This window comes from Salmo trutta, chromosome 5 (genome assembly GCF_901001165.1).
Source record: "Salmo trutta chromosome 5, fSalTru1.1, whole genome shotgun sequence".
Classification (NCBI taxonomy): Eukaryota; Metazoa; Chordata; class Actinopteri; order Salmoniformes; family Salmonidae; genus Salmo; species Salmo trutta.
In genome coordinates this window covers 56,592,101-56,609,274 of record NC_042961.1, presented here as the reverse complement: position 1 = coordinate 56,609,274, position 17,174 = coordinate 56,592,101, and the positions used below count along the sequence as shown (strand labels likewise).

The 17,174-nt window shown below is 40.8% G+C and overlaps 1 protein-coding gene across 2 annotated transcripts; it reads left to right on the top strand.

Moving 5' to 3' along the window:
- The first annotated feature begins 3,151 nt into the window (after window positions 1–3,151).
- LOC115194601 (uncharacterized) lies at window positions 3,152–14,640 on the top strand. Of its 2 annotated transcripts, none has more exons than XR_003878407.1 (7): window positions 3,152–3,662; window positions 5,624–5,797; window positions 7,567–7,752; window positions 8,882–9,038; window positions 9,701–9,755; window positions 10,565–11,522; window positions 13,903–13,988. XR_003878407.1 is itself a non-coding variant. In XM_029754443.1 (7 exons), exons 1-7 carry the CDS (start codon window positions 3,611–3,613, stop codon window positions 14,065–14,067), a joined length of 1,011 nt encoding a protein of 336 aa, XP_029610303.1. In that variant the 5' UTR covers window positions 3,152–3,610; the 3' UTR covers window positions 14,068–14,640. The 2 variants fall into 2 exon arrangements, 1 of the variants encoding a protein (XP_029610303.1); XM_029754443.1 differs by having other exon boundaries at window positions 10,565–10,786; window positions 13,903–14,640.
- The last annotated feature ends 2,534 nt before the right edge of the window (window positions 14,641–17,174 follow it).

The following is a 17,174-nucleotide window of genomic DNA, read 5'->3' as shown; positions in this document are numbered from 1 at the left end:
GGGGTAGAAAGGGATGGAGAGAGGCAGAAAGAGGAAGTGGGAGAGCGGGATGGAGAGAAAGAAGAGAGGGGGTAGAGAGGGAAGGAGAGAGGCGGACAGAGAAAAGTGGGAGAGAGGGATGGAGAGAAAGAAGAGAGAGGGGTAGAGAGGGAAGGAGAGAGGCGGACAGAGAAAAGAGGGAGTGGGAGAGAGGGATGGAGTGGAAGATGGAGAAAGAATAAGAGGTAGAGGAGAGGGGGAACGAGAGATGGAAGAGAAGGAGGTTGAAAATAGAACTATATCAATGCTGTGACTAATACTAACAGAACAGAGAGGAATAGAACTCAGATCAAATAGTTTCTAATGATGTAATAATGAGAATAAGATGCAGTTCTTTACCCTTGTCTTTTAGTAACTCATCCGTCTTGTACATGCGTGTCGGCGTGTGTGCGTGCGTGTGTTGAAATGCATTTGGGTTGAACTAATTCGTTGGTCACTGGTCGGCTGGTCCATTGTGGGTAACAGAGGTCAAACAATAATACTGGGGGATAAGGTTGTGTGTGTATGTGTGTCTGTGTGTGCCTGCATGTGTGCTAGTGCTTGAACAGAGAGAGGGGCGAAGAGAGGCATAAAGGGGGGAGGAGATGGACAGAAGCAATAAATGAAGTGGATGGCTGGGGAAGGATGGTTGCAGGGGTTTTAAGGGTGCAACGAGGAGGGGGTAGGATTGAAAGGGTTAAGAATTGGGTAGATAGAGGGGACAGGGGGGAAGGGAGAGGGGGGAAGGGAGAGGGGAAAGGGATAGGGGGTAGGGAGAGAGGAGAGGGGGTAGGGAGAGGGGACAGGGGATAGGGAAAAGGGGAGAGGGGAGGGAAAAGGGGGGGTGAGTTCATTCATGGATAATGACTAGCCTGTGTGTCCTGCTTTTTAAACTTTTTTTTTCATTTGTTCTGTGTTTTCACAGTGTTTTCTAAAGTCGATCAACAATAAGAGGTAAAAGAGAGAGAGAAAAGCAATGTGTTAGTGACTTCTTCATGGGTACACATTCCTGAGGGCTGTTCAGATACAGATTTGTCAGTAGGTGGTCTAATTGGGCAGAGATATTTTCCCAGAGACCAGGGCCTGTATTCACAACTTGCCTGATCTAAGATCAGGTCCCCCCCTCTTATTCACTATGATTTATATGGCAAAACTGATCCTAGATCAGACAGCACCTCTACTCAGAAGCTTGGTACAAAAACACATCCTAGTCTTTTTACCACAACCAGATCAACAGACACCTAGTGAACGTTGTCAGAATGTTGATGGAATGTTAACGGAACGAAGGCATAGCTCCACAACAGATTCCAGCATCTCTCTCACTGCAGACAGCAAAGCACTCATCTTAACATTCCACCCCATTGTTACGTAACCTTGACACCCCGGTCCTGCGATCTAATTGGCTACTGCACCCCGGCCCTGCGATCTGATTGGCTGCTGTGCCTGTGATCCTGGAGGCCAACGGCGGGCAGCGACACACAGAAGCTCCCCTCTGTCTTAATTGACTTTGCTTCAGGGACGCCTGATGTATCACACTCACACATGTACACACACACACACACACACACACACACACACACACACACACACACACACACACACACACACACACACACACACACACACACACACACACACACACACACACACACACACACACACACACACACACACACATAGCTCAGATCAATCTACAGAACACAGGAAGACAATGAGTTTTCTAGTGGATGAAGGCCAAAGTCCACGTCACTCACATGCAACCAAGGCTTCTGTCCCAAATGCACCCTACTCCCTATATAGTGCACTACTTTTGACCAGGACCCATGGGGCTCTAGTGATCTATATAGGGGAAAGGGTGCTATTTGGGGTGTAGGCCCAGTGTGTAGGAAGACTACAGGCATCTGTGTCTATCATCCATCTATCTGCAGAGCTAAAAATACTCCTCCATGTGAATTTACAGTGACTAATACCACCTCTGTGGTGCCGACCTGGGTTCAAACACTATTCAAAATAATTTGAGTGACTTTATCTGTGCTTGATTGAGCTTTCCTGACTTAATGGAACCAATATAAATGTCCCAGAACAACAATACCCTCCTATCTGGTACTCCAGGCAAGTAGATCAAACACTCAATGTGTTTGAAAAATGTAGAATATTATTTGAACCCAGGTCTGGTGTGCTGAAACATACTGCATCCAAGCTGTTAGTGGTGGTGGAGCAGCCCAGTGTGCCCTCTGGTGGTGAGAGCTTTGATGTGCGCTTCTCTCTCATGTTTGGAATTTCCATGTGATCAATATTTAATATAATATATAACAGAAGAGCCCACTTTTAGAACAGACAGGAAGCACACACACACAACACACACACACACACACACACACACACACACACACACACACACACACACACACACACACACACACACACACACACACACTACCTCCACCAGTACATCAAACGCCTATTAAAGCCACAATCTGGAGTTTGATACAGTAAGACAGAGGTACTTAACTAAATGAAGCATTGGGTACTGCGCTCTAATATAATGTGTATCTGTGTGTGGTTTAGAAGATGTCAGCACAATGGAAAAACCCAAGCAGCCTACGAACATGGAACTATGCAGTTCTATCGCTTCACTCTTCAAATTCACTTCCTCTTCCTTTCTCTAGAGAGAGAGACAGAGAGAGATAAAAAGACAGAGAGAGTGATTGAGAGAGAGAGAGATGAAAAGTTGTTAGGCTGAACGTGTACGGAAGGAGGAAGTTGAGAGTTGTGAATCAGAGACAGAGAATCTGAAGGATTCAGAGACAGACAAGTGGTGTGAAGACAGACACAGACAGGTTGTGTGAAGACAGACAGGTGCTGTGAAGACAGACAGGTGGTGTGAAGACAGACACAGACAGGTGGTGTGAAGACAGAGATTAAACACAGTGAAACAGAATGTATAAATTAAATTAAATATGTGGTGAAAGAGGAGACTGGAAAACAACAAAAAGACAACAAGAGAAGAGGATTAGAGAAGAGGATCAGAGAAGTGGATCAGAGAAGTGGATCAGAGACGAGGATCAGAGAAGTGGATTAGAGAAGAGGATCAGAGAAGTGGATCAGAGAAGTGGATTAGAGAAGAGGATCAGAGAAGTGGATCAGAGAAGTGGATCAGAGACGAGGATCAGAGAAGTGGATCAGAGAAGTGGATCAGAGAAGTTGATCAGAGAAGTGGATCAGAGACGAGGATCAGAGAAGTGGATCAGAGAAGTGGATCAGAGAAGTTGATCAGAGAAGTGGATCAGAGACGAGGATCAGAGAAGTGGATCAGAGAAGTGGATCAGAGAAGTGGATCAGAGAAGTGGATCAGAGAAGTTGATCAGAGAAGTGGATCAGAGACGAGGATCAGAGAAGTGGATCAGAGACGAGGATCAGAGAAGTGGATCAGAGACGGGGATCAGAGAAGTGGATCAGAGACGAGGATCAGAGAAGTGGATCAGAGACGAGGATCAGAGAAGTGGATCAGAGACGAGGATCAGAGACGGGGATCAGAGAAGTGGATCAGAGAAGTGGATCAACATCGGTGGGGCTGACGACAGAGCTAGAGATGAGAAAACACTGGGTCTACTTTCTTCTGGCCCTCGTCCTGATACAAACAGGTTGGTGTCACTTACAAAAAACTAGAATAAGAGGAACGTTTTAGTTTAGTAGAACACACATAGCATAAAAGTGCATTTCTCAAATAATCGAGGATGACAAAAAAGTAAAATACTTACAGTTGAAGTCGGAAGTTTACATACACCTTAGCCAAACACATTTAAACTCAGTTTTTCCCAATTCCTGACATTTAATCCGTGTAAAAATTCCCTGTTTTAGGTCAGTTAGGATCACCACTTTATTTTAAGAATGTCAAATGTCAGAACAATAGTAGAGAGAATGATTTATTTCAGCTTTTATTTCTTTCATCACATTCCCAGTGGGTCAGAAGTTTACATACACTCCATTAGTATTTGGGAGCATTGCCTTTAAATTGTTTAACTTGGGTCAAACTTTTCAGGTAGCCTTCCACAACCTTCCCACAATAAGTTGGGTGAATTTTGGCCCATTCCTCCTGACAGAGCTGGTGTAACTAAGTCAGGTTTGTAGGTCTCCTTGCTCGCACACACTTTTTCAGTTCTGCCCACACATTTTCTATAGGATTGAGGTCAGCGCTTTGTGATGGCCAATCCAATACCTTGACTTTATTGTCCTAAGCTATTTTGCCACAACTTTGGAAGTATGCTTGGGGTCATTGTCCATTTGGAAGACTCATTTGCGACCAAGCTTTAACTTCCTGATTGATGTCTTGAGATGTTGCTTCAATATATCCACATCATTTTCCTCCCTCATGAAGCCATCTATTTTGTGAAGTGCACCAGTCCTTCCTGCAGCAAAGCACCCCCACAACATGATGCTGCCACCCCTGTGCTTCACGGTTGGGATGGAGTTCTTCAGCTTGCCAGCAGCAAAGCACCCCCACAACATGATGCTGCCACCCCTGTGCTTCACGGTTGGGATGGAGTTCTTCAGCTTGCCCTTCCCCTTTTTCCTCCAAACATAACGATGGTCATTATGGCCAAACAGTTCTATTTTTGTTTCATCAGACCAGAGGACATTTCTCCAAAAAGTACAATCTTTGTCCCCATGTGCAGTTGCAAACCGTAGTCTGGCTTTTTTATGGCGGTTTTGGAGCAGTGGCTTCTTCCTTGCTGAGCGGCCATTCAGGCTATGTCGATATAGGACTCGTTTTACTGTGGATATAGATACTTTTGTACCTGTTTCCTCCAGTATCTTCACAAGGTCCTTTACTGTTGTTCTGGGATTGATTTGCACTTTTTGCACCAAAGTACGTTCATCTCTAGGAGACAGAACGCGTCTCCTTCCTGAGCGGTATGACGGCTGCGTGGTCCAATGGTGTTTATACTTGCGTACTATTGTTTGTACAGATGAAAGTGGTACCTCAGGCATTTGGAAATTACTCCCAAGGCTGAACCAGACTTGTGGAGGTCTACAATTTTTTTCCTGATGTCTTGACTGATTTCTTTTCATTTTCCCATGATGTCAAGCAAAGAGGCACTGAGTTTGAAGGTAGGCCTTGAAATACATCCACAGGTACACCTCCAATTTACTCAAATGATGTCAATTAGCCTGTAAGATGCTTCTAAAGCCATGACATAATTTTCTGGAATTTTCCAAGCTGTTTAAAGGCACAGTCAACTTAGTGTATGTAAACTTCTGACCCACTGGAATTGTGATACAGTGAATTATAAGTGAAATAATCTGTCTGTGAACAATTGTTGGAAAAATTACTTGTGTCATGCACAAATTAGATGTCCTAACCGACTTGTCAAAACTATTGTTTGTTCACAAGAAATTTGTGGAGTGGTTGAAAAAACGAGTTTTAATGACTCCAACCTAAGTGTATGTAAACTCCGACTTCAACTGTGTGTGTGTGTGTGTGTGTGTGCGTGCGTGCGTGCATTAATGCAAAAAAGGGGTTTCATCTTCATTTCACTGGAAGTGGCTGTGACTTTTTCTAGCGCCCACACATAACTGACTTCTACCCTATTGCTTCACACAGGCATAGCCGGCAGTGTGATCTCTGTGTCTCACACACGGGACAGAGAGCATCTGTCTATTACCTGTCGTCTCCTGCCGGAGAACGACACTGTTTCTCAGATCAACTGGGAGATGATCAGTAGTCCCAACCACACCACTACCAAACTGAAACTGGGCACCTTCCATCCCGTGTTCGGTACATATATAATAACAATGTCATTTATATATATATTAACCTAGCAATGTAGTATATGTATGCTATACTGATCATGTACAGAACTTTGGGATTTGTGTAAGTGAATAAAAAGTGCTCTACAAATAAAATGTGTTATTATCATATTATATATACAGTGAGGGAAAACGTATTTGATTCCCTGCTGATTTTGTACGTTTGCCCACTGACAAAGAAATGATCAGTCTATAATTTTAATGGTAGGTTTATTTGAACAGTGAGAGACAGAATAACAACAAAACAAATCCAGAAAAACGCATGTGAAAAATGTTATAAATTGATTTGCATTTTAATGAGGGAAATAAGTATTTGACCCCCTCTCAATCAGAAAGATTTCTGGCTCCCAGGTGTCTTTTATACAGGTAACGACCTTAGATTAGGAGCACACTCTTAAAGGGAGTGCTCCTAATCTCAGTTTGTTACCTGTAAAAAAGACACCTGTCCACAGAAGCAATCAATCAATCAGATTCCAAACTCTCCACCATGGCCAAGACCAAAGAGCTCTCCAAGGATGTCAGGGACAAGATTGTAGACCTACACAAGGCTGGAATGGGCTACAAGACCATCGCCAAGCAGCTTGGTGAGAAGGTGACAACATTTGGTGCGATTATTTGCAGATGGAAGAAACACAAAAGAACTGTGAATATCTCTCGGCCTGGGGCTCCATGCAAGATCTCACCTCGTGGAGTTGCAATGATCATGAGAACGGTGAGGAATCAGCCCAGAACTACACGGGAGGATCTTGGCAATGATCTCAAGGCAGCTGGGACCATAGTCACCAAGAAAACAATTGGTAACACACTACGCCGTGAAGGACTGAAATCCTGCAGCGCCCGCAAGGTCCCCCTGCTCAAGAAAGCACATATACATGCCCGTCTGAAGTTTGCCAATGAACATCTGAATGACTCAGAGGACAACTGGTGAAAGTGTTGTGGTCAGATGAGACCAAAATGGAGCTCTTTGGCATCAACTCAACTCGCCGTGTTTGGAGGAGGAGGAATGCTGCCGATGACCCCAAGAACACCATCTCCACCGTCAAACACGGAGGTGGAAACATTATGCTTTGGGGGTGTTTTTCTGCTAAGGGGACAGGACAACTTCACCGCATCAAAGGGACGATGGACGGGGCCATGTACCGTCAAATCTTGGGTGAGAACCTGCTTCCCTCAGCCAGGGCATTAAAAATGGGTTGTGGATGGGCATTCCAGCATGACAATGACCCAAAACACACGGCCAAGGCAACAAAGGAGTGGCTCAAGAAGAAGCACATTAAGGTCCTGGAGTGGCCTAGCCAGTCTCCAGACCTTAATCCCATAGAAAATCTGTGGAGGGAGCTGAAGGTTCGAGCTGCCAAACGTCAGCCTCGAAACCATAATGACTTGGAGAAGATCTGCAAAGAGGAGTGGGACAAAATCCCTCCTGAGATGTGTGCAAACCTGGTGGCCAACTACAAGAAACGTCTGACCTCTGTGATTGCCAACAAGGGTTTTGCCACCAAGTACTAAGTCATGTTTTGCAGAGGGGTCAAATCCTTATTTCCCTCATTAAAATGCAAATCATTTTATAACATTTTTGACATGCGTTTTTATGGATATTTTTGTTGTTATTCTGTCTCTCACTGTTCAAATAAACCTACCATTACAATTATAGACTGATAATTTCTTTGTAAGTGAGCAAACGTACAAAATCAGCAGGGGATCAAATACTTTTTTCCCTCACTGTATGCAATTTAGGTACCTACGTGGTCCCAGAGTACAACGACACTGTGAAGATCCAAAGTAGTGCCTCCAGCCGTAGTTCCAGTCTCGACCTGAAGGGTGGCGCTTTGGAGGAGGTCAGCCAACTCTGCTGTGTATTCATCACGTTTCCCTCTGGGGTGCTGGAGCAGTGTACACAAACCAGGATCAATGAAAGCACTGGTACTCTCCCTCTCTACCTTTATCTCCTTTCTCTCTTTCTCTCTGTCTCACTTCAATTTCAATTTAAGGGGCAATGTAAGCATATGTTTACATTCCCAAAGCAAGTGAAATAGATAATAAACTAAAGTGACATAAATAAACATTACACTCACACTCTCTCTCTCTCTCTCTCTCTCTCTCTCTCTCTCTCTCTCTCTCTGTCTCTCTCTCTCTCTCTCTCTCTCTCTCTGTCTCTCTCTCTCTCTCCATTTCAATTTCAATTCAAGGGGCTTTATTGGCATGGGAAACATGTTTCCATTCCCAAAGCAAGAGAAATAGATAATTAACAAAAGTTTCTCTCTCTGTCTGTGTGACAAACATCCTGGCCCTTCCCTTCTCTCACAACCCTTCTCTCACTTCCCTTCTCTCTCTCTCTCTCTCTCTCTCTCTCTCTCTCTCTCTCTCTCTCTCTCTCTCTCTCTCTCTCTCTCTCTCTCTCTCTCTCAATTCAATATAAGGGCTTTATTGGCATGGGAAACATATGTTAACATTGCCAAAGCAAGTGAAGAGGATAATAAACAAAAGTGAACTAAACAATCAAATGAACAATAAACATTACACTCACATAAGTTCCAAAAGAATAAAGACATTTCAAATGGCATATTATGTCTATATACAGTGTTGTAACGATATGCAATTGGTTAAAGTACACTAGTTGCCCTTTTCTGAGGGAAATATGTCTCTCTCTCTCTCTCCTCTCATTTTCTCTCCTCTCATTTTCTCTCTCTCTCTCTCTCTCTCTCTCTCTCTCTCTCTCTCTCTCTCTCTCTCTCTCTCTCTCTCTCTCATTATCTCTCTTAACAATACACAAGAAGAATCACAACCCACTTGGGTTCTATATGACCTGTATGTTTGTGTGTGTTGAGCGTGAGCATGCTCCTGTGTTCTTGTCTGTGTGTTTTATGTGTATTTCTCCAACAGGGGCCCAGGAGTCAGACTTTCCTGAGCAGTCTCTCTCTCTCAATCATAACTATCCACACAATACATAACTGTGTACTGTGTGTCTCTCTATTGTCTACCCACAGTGGAGGCCCATGATCTTCTGCTGTTGGAAGTACTGTGTTTGACATGTCTGTGTGTCTGTCCACAGCAGAGGCCCAGGAGTCAGAGGATGCACAGCGGCTGCTAGGGGAAAGAACTTTGGAACAGTGGGCCTTGTTGGTAGGAGGCTCTACCATCAGCATCCTGAGCATTGTGACCTCACTGTACTACTGCTGGAAGTACTGCTGCAGACACTGCTGTCACAGGTAGGCCTATCTCAGTGGAGGTTGATGCCGTTTAAAGCCCTCTCTCTCTCTCTCTCTCTCTCTCTCTCTCTCTCTCTCTCTCTCTCTCTCTCTCTCCCTCTGCTACTGGTGAAAGTCCTGCTGCAGACACTGTTGTCGCTGGTACCTTACTGATCAACTGAATCCATTTGGTGTCTGTCTGTCTGTCTGTCTGTCTCTCTGTCTCTCTGTCTCTCTGTCTCTCTGTCTCTCTCAACCTATCAAAATCATTCTTCTCTCTGCATCATCTCTATCACTGCTCTCTCTTCCGCTTAGTTTTTTTTCTTTGTCTCTCTCTCACGGTCACACACAGGATGGAAAGACAGGCCTCACTCTCTCTGTCAGTAAAGTTTCCAGTAGCACTGATTCTAACACCAAGACTTATCTGCTCTCTGACTCTAACACCAAAGGTTATCAGCTCTCTGACTCTAACAACAAGACTCATCTGCTCTCTGACTCTAACAACAAGACTCATCTGCTCTCTGACTCTAAAAGAAGACTTATCTGCTCTCTGACTCTAACAACAAGACTCATCTGCTCTCTGACTCTAACAACAAGACTCATCTGCTCTCTGACTCTAAAAGAAGACTTATCAGCTCTCTGACTCTAAACCAAGACTTATCTGCTCTTGTCTCTTGTTCCAGGAGGCGAATGTTTGAGGTAGAGGCGTATCTGACAGATCAACACACAGAATCAGAAGTAAAGTTATTTTCTCAGCTACACTTTTAGCTTAACATGCTGTTTTGACACAATGGAAACGTACATCCTTACCTAGAAATTCTTTATCTAGAAAGGCAGTGTTGTAACCTAAAGCACATGGAAAAGGTCATTGGTGAAAGTTAAATAGGCTACCTAACCACATGTCTCTCTAGAGTCATAGACATAGAGCCATTGCCTGTCTCTATGGGTAGAGTGACCTCAGTAAACATAGTGACCTGCGTTACCATGAAAACCCACAGGGCCACCCATTCGGCATGGTTATCGCCATGGTTTCCTGTTGTTCACTGTCTCAGGCCATCGCTCAGCCGTTTCTCACACTCTCTCACACACACACACAAACACACACCCACCCACACACACACACACACACACACACACACACACACACACACACACACACACACACACACACACACACACACACACACACACACACACACACACACACACACACACACACACACACACTGGTAAATGTGGTTTGGCATTTATCATACTTGGGGTAACAATAGTGTAACACAGTAGCTGGTGTACTGTTAATAAGGCAGAAGAATCAGTCTGTCAAGCAAAGCTTTTTATAACACTTGCTGTGTGGTCGGATTTAGTGTGATGTGAACATTGCAGTGAGAGTTGCTTTCATTACACTTCTGTTACAGTCCTCTTTTCATTTGGTCTTTACATTTACATGACAGAACATGATGAAATGACAACTGATACAAGCAACATTACAAATAATTTAGGTGGCAATTATTTTCAAAACAACATCTCTCTCTCTCTCTCTCATCCAGGGGGTCACAGAGGAGCCCCCTCAGCAACCCCCCCTTCCCTCACCCCCCCAGCCTCAGCCCCAGGGTTTTGACCCCTCCAAGCTCTATGCTAAGATCAAGCTGGACCTGCTGTATGGACGGCTGTGGAAGACCTACCAGGGGACGGCCACGACCTGGGGCCCCACAACACAGCACGGGCCACAACAAGGGCCACAGCAAGTGGCAGAGCCAGGGCCACAAAAGGTATGTCTTTCTTTCGACACGTTTTATATTTATCTATGTATGAGGAAACCTCACTTTTCAAAGCAGTCAATTCAAAATAAAGGAATTTATTCAACTTCAACAGTGATTTTCATTACAAAAATAATCTTAAAGTGCTTGAAAATGCCAAACGAAGAAGAATCAAATAAAACAGCTATATGATGGACTGGGTCTGGACTAGGATTTTCAGTTCGAGTGGAACGATTGTAAGTGTTTCGAAGCTCCTACAGATGGAGTGATAGTCAAGAATGAACCACATGCAGTAGAGGTCTGTCCATGATAGGGCGTTGCTCTGCCTTCTTGACATCTCAGTCGACCAGGCAGGCCCTACAGGAGCTAGTTTTGTCGCACCTTAATACTGCCCAGCTGTGCGGCAAAGGGACATAGGTAAAATTGCAGTTGGTCCAGAACAAAGCAGCACCTAGGTGCACGTAGATGTACACGGAGGGAAAGAGTCAGTGACATGCATGTCAGTCTCTCCTGGCTCAAAGTTGAGGAGAGATTGACTGCATCACTAGTGGTCTTTGTGCGAGGTATTGATGTGTTGAAGGTACCGAACTGTCTGTTCAAGCAGATGGCACACAGTTTGGACACTCATCAGCACGACACAAGAAGTGCAACCTGAGGTATCTTCACAGTCCCCTGGTCCAGAACAGAGGCTGGGAAACGCACAGTATTAAATAGAGGCTTGACTACATGGAACTCTCTGCCACCCCAGGTAACTCAAGCTAGCAATTAAACCAGTTTAAAAAAACAGATAAAAGAACACCTTACTGCACAAAGGGGACTGTGACGAGACACAGACAATTTATATACAGACAATATACAGACAATTTATATACAGACAATATACAGACAATTTATATACAGACAATTTATATACAGACAATATACAGACAATTTATATACAGACAATATACAGACAATTTATATACAGACAATTTATATACAGACAATATACAGACAATTTATATACAGACAATATACAGGACAACTTTATATACAGACAATATACAGACAATTTATATACAGACAAGATACAGACAATTTATATACAGACAATATACAGACAATTTATATACAGACAATATACAGACATTTTATACAGACATATACAGACAATTATACAGACAATATACAGACAATTATAACAGACAATTTATATACAGACAATATACAGACAATATACAGACAATATACAGACAATTTATATACAGACAATATACAGACAATTTATATACAGACAATATACAGACAATATACAGACAATTTATATACAGACAATATACAGACAATTTATATACAGACAATATACAGACAATTTATATACAGACAATATACAGACAATTTATATACAGACAATATACAGACAATTTATATACAGACAATATACAGACAATTTATATACAGACAATATACAGACAATTTATATACAGACAATATACAGACAATTTATATACAGACAATATACAGACAATTTATATACAGACAATATACAGACAATTTATATACAGACAATATACAGACAATTTATATACAGACAATATACAGACAATTTATATACAGACAATATACAGACAATTTATATACAGACAAGATACAGACAATTTATATACAGACAATATACAGACAATTTATATACAGACAATATACAGACAATTATATACAGACAATATACAGACAATTTATATACAGACAATATACAGACAATTTATATACAGACAATATACAGACAATTTATATACAGACAAGATACAGACAATTTATATACAGACAATATACAGACAATTTATATACAGACAATATACAGACAATTTATATACAGACAATATACAGACAATATACAGACAATATACAGACAATTTATATACAGACAATATACAGACAATTTATATACAGACAATATACAGACAATTTATATACAGACAATATACAGACAATTTATATACAGACAATATACAGACAATTATACAGACAATATACAGACAATATATACAGACAATATATACAGACAATTATAACAGACAATATACAGACAATTATATACAGACAATATACAGACAATTTATATACAGACAATATACAGACAATTTATATACAGACAATATACAGACAATTTATATACAGACAATTTATATACAGACAATTTATATACAGACAATATACAGACAATTTATATACAGACAATATACAGACAATTTATATACAGACAATATACAGACAATTTATATACAGACAATATACAGACAATTTATATACAGACAATATACAGACAATTTATATACAGACAATATACAGACAATATACAGACAATATACAGACAATATACAGACAATTTATATACAGACAATATACAGACAATATACAGACAATTTATATACAGACAATATACAGACAATTTATATACAGACAATATACAGACAATTTATATACAGACAATATACAGACAATTTATATACAGCACCAGTCAAATGTTTGGACACACCTACTCATTCCAGGAGTTTTCTTTATTTTATTTATTTATACCAAAATTGTGCAAAGCTGTTATCAAAGCAAAGGGTGGCTGCTTTGAAGAATATAAAATATAAAACATATTTTGATTTGTTTAACACTTTTTTGGTTACTACATGATTCCATATGTGTTATTTTATAGTTTTGATGTCTTCAGTATTATTCTACAATGTAGAAAATAGGAAAAATAAGGAAAAACCCTGGAATGAGTAGGCGTGTCCAAACTTTTGACTGGTACTGTATATTGTATTGTAATTTGCACTGTACTATGTATTAGACATATATATTTTGTGTGTGTACTGATATGTAGGCTATGTGTCACGTTTTAAATATATGTATTTCAGTCCTTGACTAATAATGTTATGTACTATGTCATATTTCATGTGGACCCCAGGAAGAGTAGCTGCTGCTTTAACAGCTAATGGGGGTCATAATAAAATACCAAATACAATGTGAATACAAAGCAAAAAATAATGTTTGCTGAAGCCTGTGCGTCAAAAGACAGAGAAATGACACACGTACAGCATTTGATAAAGTCAAATCATAACCAGGTCTACTTCCTTCTGGGGGAAAATTGGGCAACACAGAGGGAGGAACCGGAAGAATCCGTTCTAGAACCAGAACATAAACCACCTCTGGAAGGAAGAGAGGAACCAGTGACTCAGCCTGAAACTGAGTCTGACCTAATACCTCCAGCAACCCTGGATCCTGGGACACAGACGGAGGAGATGGAGTCAGACACTGGTTTATGAGGGGAGTGTGTGTGTGTGTGTGTGTGTGTGTGTGTGTGTGTGTGTGTGTGTGTGTGTGTGTGTGTGTGTGTGTGTGTGTGTGTGTGTGTGTGTGTGTGTGTGTGTGTGTGTGTGTGTGTGTGTGTGTGTGTGTGTGTGTGTGAGTGTTGGGATGAATAATGTATTGTTGACATTGGTTGAATAACCCTGAAACTATCTGTCAATCAATACGATCAATCTTTACTGTCCCAGAGGGACATTTAGCGTGACAATATTAAACTCATCTGAACTTTTAAACAGAGTTAAGGCTTTAATGACCTTTGGCTTTTTAAAGAGACTTGTTATTACAAGGAGGGAGACAGTGTATGTTTGTGGCTTTCTGTTAATATAACTGAGGTATACTGATTCATGATCAATATAGAGTATATATGAAATATTTTTATGTTGTACTTAACAGTTTTGCTTATTTTGCAACAAGATATTTCATTGTTCTACTGTAGGCTTATTACTGAAACCTTTTGAATGTCCTTTTGCTTTATACTTAAATATACTTTGTATACTTTTATTTCAATAAAAAAAATCGGACCATCAAAATTGTTTCTCCTTCACTTGACAGCAGTGGAGGCTGCTGAAGGGAGGACGGCTCATAATAAATGGCATGAACGGAGCAAATGGAATGACATCAAACCATGTGTTTGATGTATTTGATACCATTCCACTGATACCGCTCTAGCCATTACCACGAGCCCGTCCTCCCCAATTAAGGTGCCACCAACCTCCTGTGCTTGCCATTTAGATTGTGCCTGCTCTTCCTTTGGGCCACTGGGGGGCGACACAAGACTTCTTGTTCACTGACTGAAGCTCAGGGTAGAGTTCCAAACATACTGTAAAGTTAATGACTACTTTTGTAACTAAAGCACGGACAGTTCTAACAATCATAATGCAGTGCCTTCAGAATGTATTCACCCCTTGACTTTTTCCACATTTTGTTGAATTACAGCCTGAATTTAAAATGGTTTACATTTACAATTGTGTGTCACTAGCCTACACACAATACCCCATAATGTCAAAGTGGAATTATGTTTTTAGATTTAAAAAAATTTATAAACTAAAAAATGAGAAGCTGAAATGTCAATAAGTATTCAATCCCTTTGTTATGGCAAGCCTAAATCAGTTTAGGAATAAACATGTGCTTAACAAGTCACATAATAAGTTGCATGAACACATCACTCTGTGTGCAATAATAGGGTTTAAGATTACTTTTCAATGACTACCTCATCTCTGTACCCACACATATACAATTATCTCTAAGGTCCCTCAGTCGAGCAGTAAATTTCAAACACAGATTCAACCACAAACACCAGGGAGGTTTTCCAATGCCTTGCAAAGAAGAGCACCTATTGGTAGATGATAATAATAAAAAATAGCAAACATTGAATATTCCTTTGAGCATGGTGAAGTTAATAATTACACTTTGTATGGCGTATCAATACACCTAGTCACTACAAATATACAGACGTCATTCCTAACTCAATTGCCGGAGAAGAATGAAACCGCTCAGGGATTTCACCATGAGACCAATGGTGACTTTAAAACAATTACTGTTTAATGGCTGTGAGAGGGAAAAACTGAGGATGGATCAACAACGTTGTAGTTACTCCACAATACTAAATGACAAAGTGAAAAGAAGGAAGCCTGAACAGAATAAAAATATTTGAAAACATGCGTCCTATTTGCAACAAGGCACTGAAGTAAAACAGCCAAAAATGTTTCAAAGAAACTAACTGTTTACTCCTCAATACAAAGCATTATGTTTGGGACAAATACAACAAAAATATCACTGAGTACCAGTCTTCATATTTTCAAGCATGGTGGTGGCTGCATCATGTTATCGGCAAGGACTAGGGAGTTTTTTAGGATAAAAATAAACCGAATAGAGCTAAGCACATGGAAAATCCTAGAGGAAAACCTGGTTCAGTCTGCTTTCCACCAGACACTGGGAGACAAATTCACCTTTCAGCTGGACAATAACCTAAAACAAAGGCCAAATATACACTGGAGTTGCTTACCAAGATGACACTGAATGTTCCTGAGTTGCCTAGTTACAGTTTTGACTTAAATAGACTTGAAAATCTATTTCAAGACTTGAAAATGGCTGTCTAGCAATGATCAACAACCAAATTGACAGCGCTTGAAGGATTTAAAAAAGAATAATGTGCAAATATTGTACAATCCATGTGTGGAAAGCTCTTAAAGACTTACCCAGAAAGACTCACAGTTGTAATTGCTGCCAAAGGTGATTCTAACATGTATTGACACAGGGGTGTTAATATTTATGTCAATTAGATATTTCTGTATTTCATTTTCAATAAATGTGCAAACATTTCTAAAAACATGTTTTCACTTTGTCATAATGGGGTATTGAGTGTAGATGGGTGAGAGAAAAAAAACGAACAATTTAAGCAGTTTTTAATTCAGGCTGTAAGACAACAAACTGTGGAATAAGTCAATGGGTATGAATACTTTCTGAAGGCACTGTAATACAATGTGTTATGAGGCAGAAAATATGAATGATGGATACTTAGTAGACACCACTTGTTCCTAAAAACATTTCAAAACAAGTAGCCTATGTAAACAAATTGGAAAAATAGTGGTAGGCTACAACGACATATGTGGCACTTGCAACAACGACTTATAGTGCAGTACAGGGGAAATGTCATCTTTTTTACCATTACACGGAAGTCCCGTGTCGGGACTAAAGTCCAATCCCTTCCCAGTGTTATTAGGGGAAGGGCAAGGTAGCAAACTCACAGAATTTACGGGTTTTCTGGTGGCTGGAACATCAAATCCAGGCGACTCGTATACTTCACGAAGTAAGACGTCCGTGCATATAGTTTCTGGACACCGGTCATTTTCTACTTTTTATCAAATCAATTTTTCAGATAAAGTTATATTGAGGAAAGGAAGGCTATTGTAAGAATGTTCAGTGTTTGCAAGTCAAGCCCTACGTTTCACTGTGACTTCATAAGGGACAAGTCATTGTAACATTGTAACAACACTACGGTGTTATATGTGAGTTGTAACTGATTGATACCAGTGTATGAAGGATAAAGGTTCTCTGTAGTAAT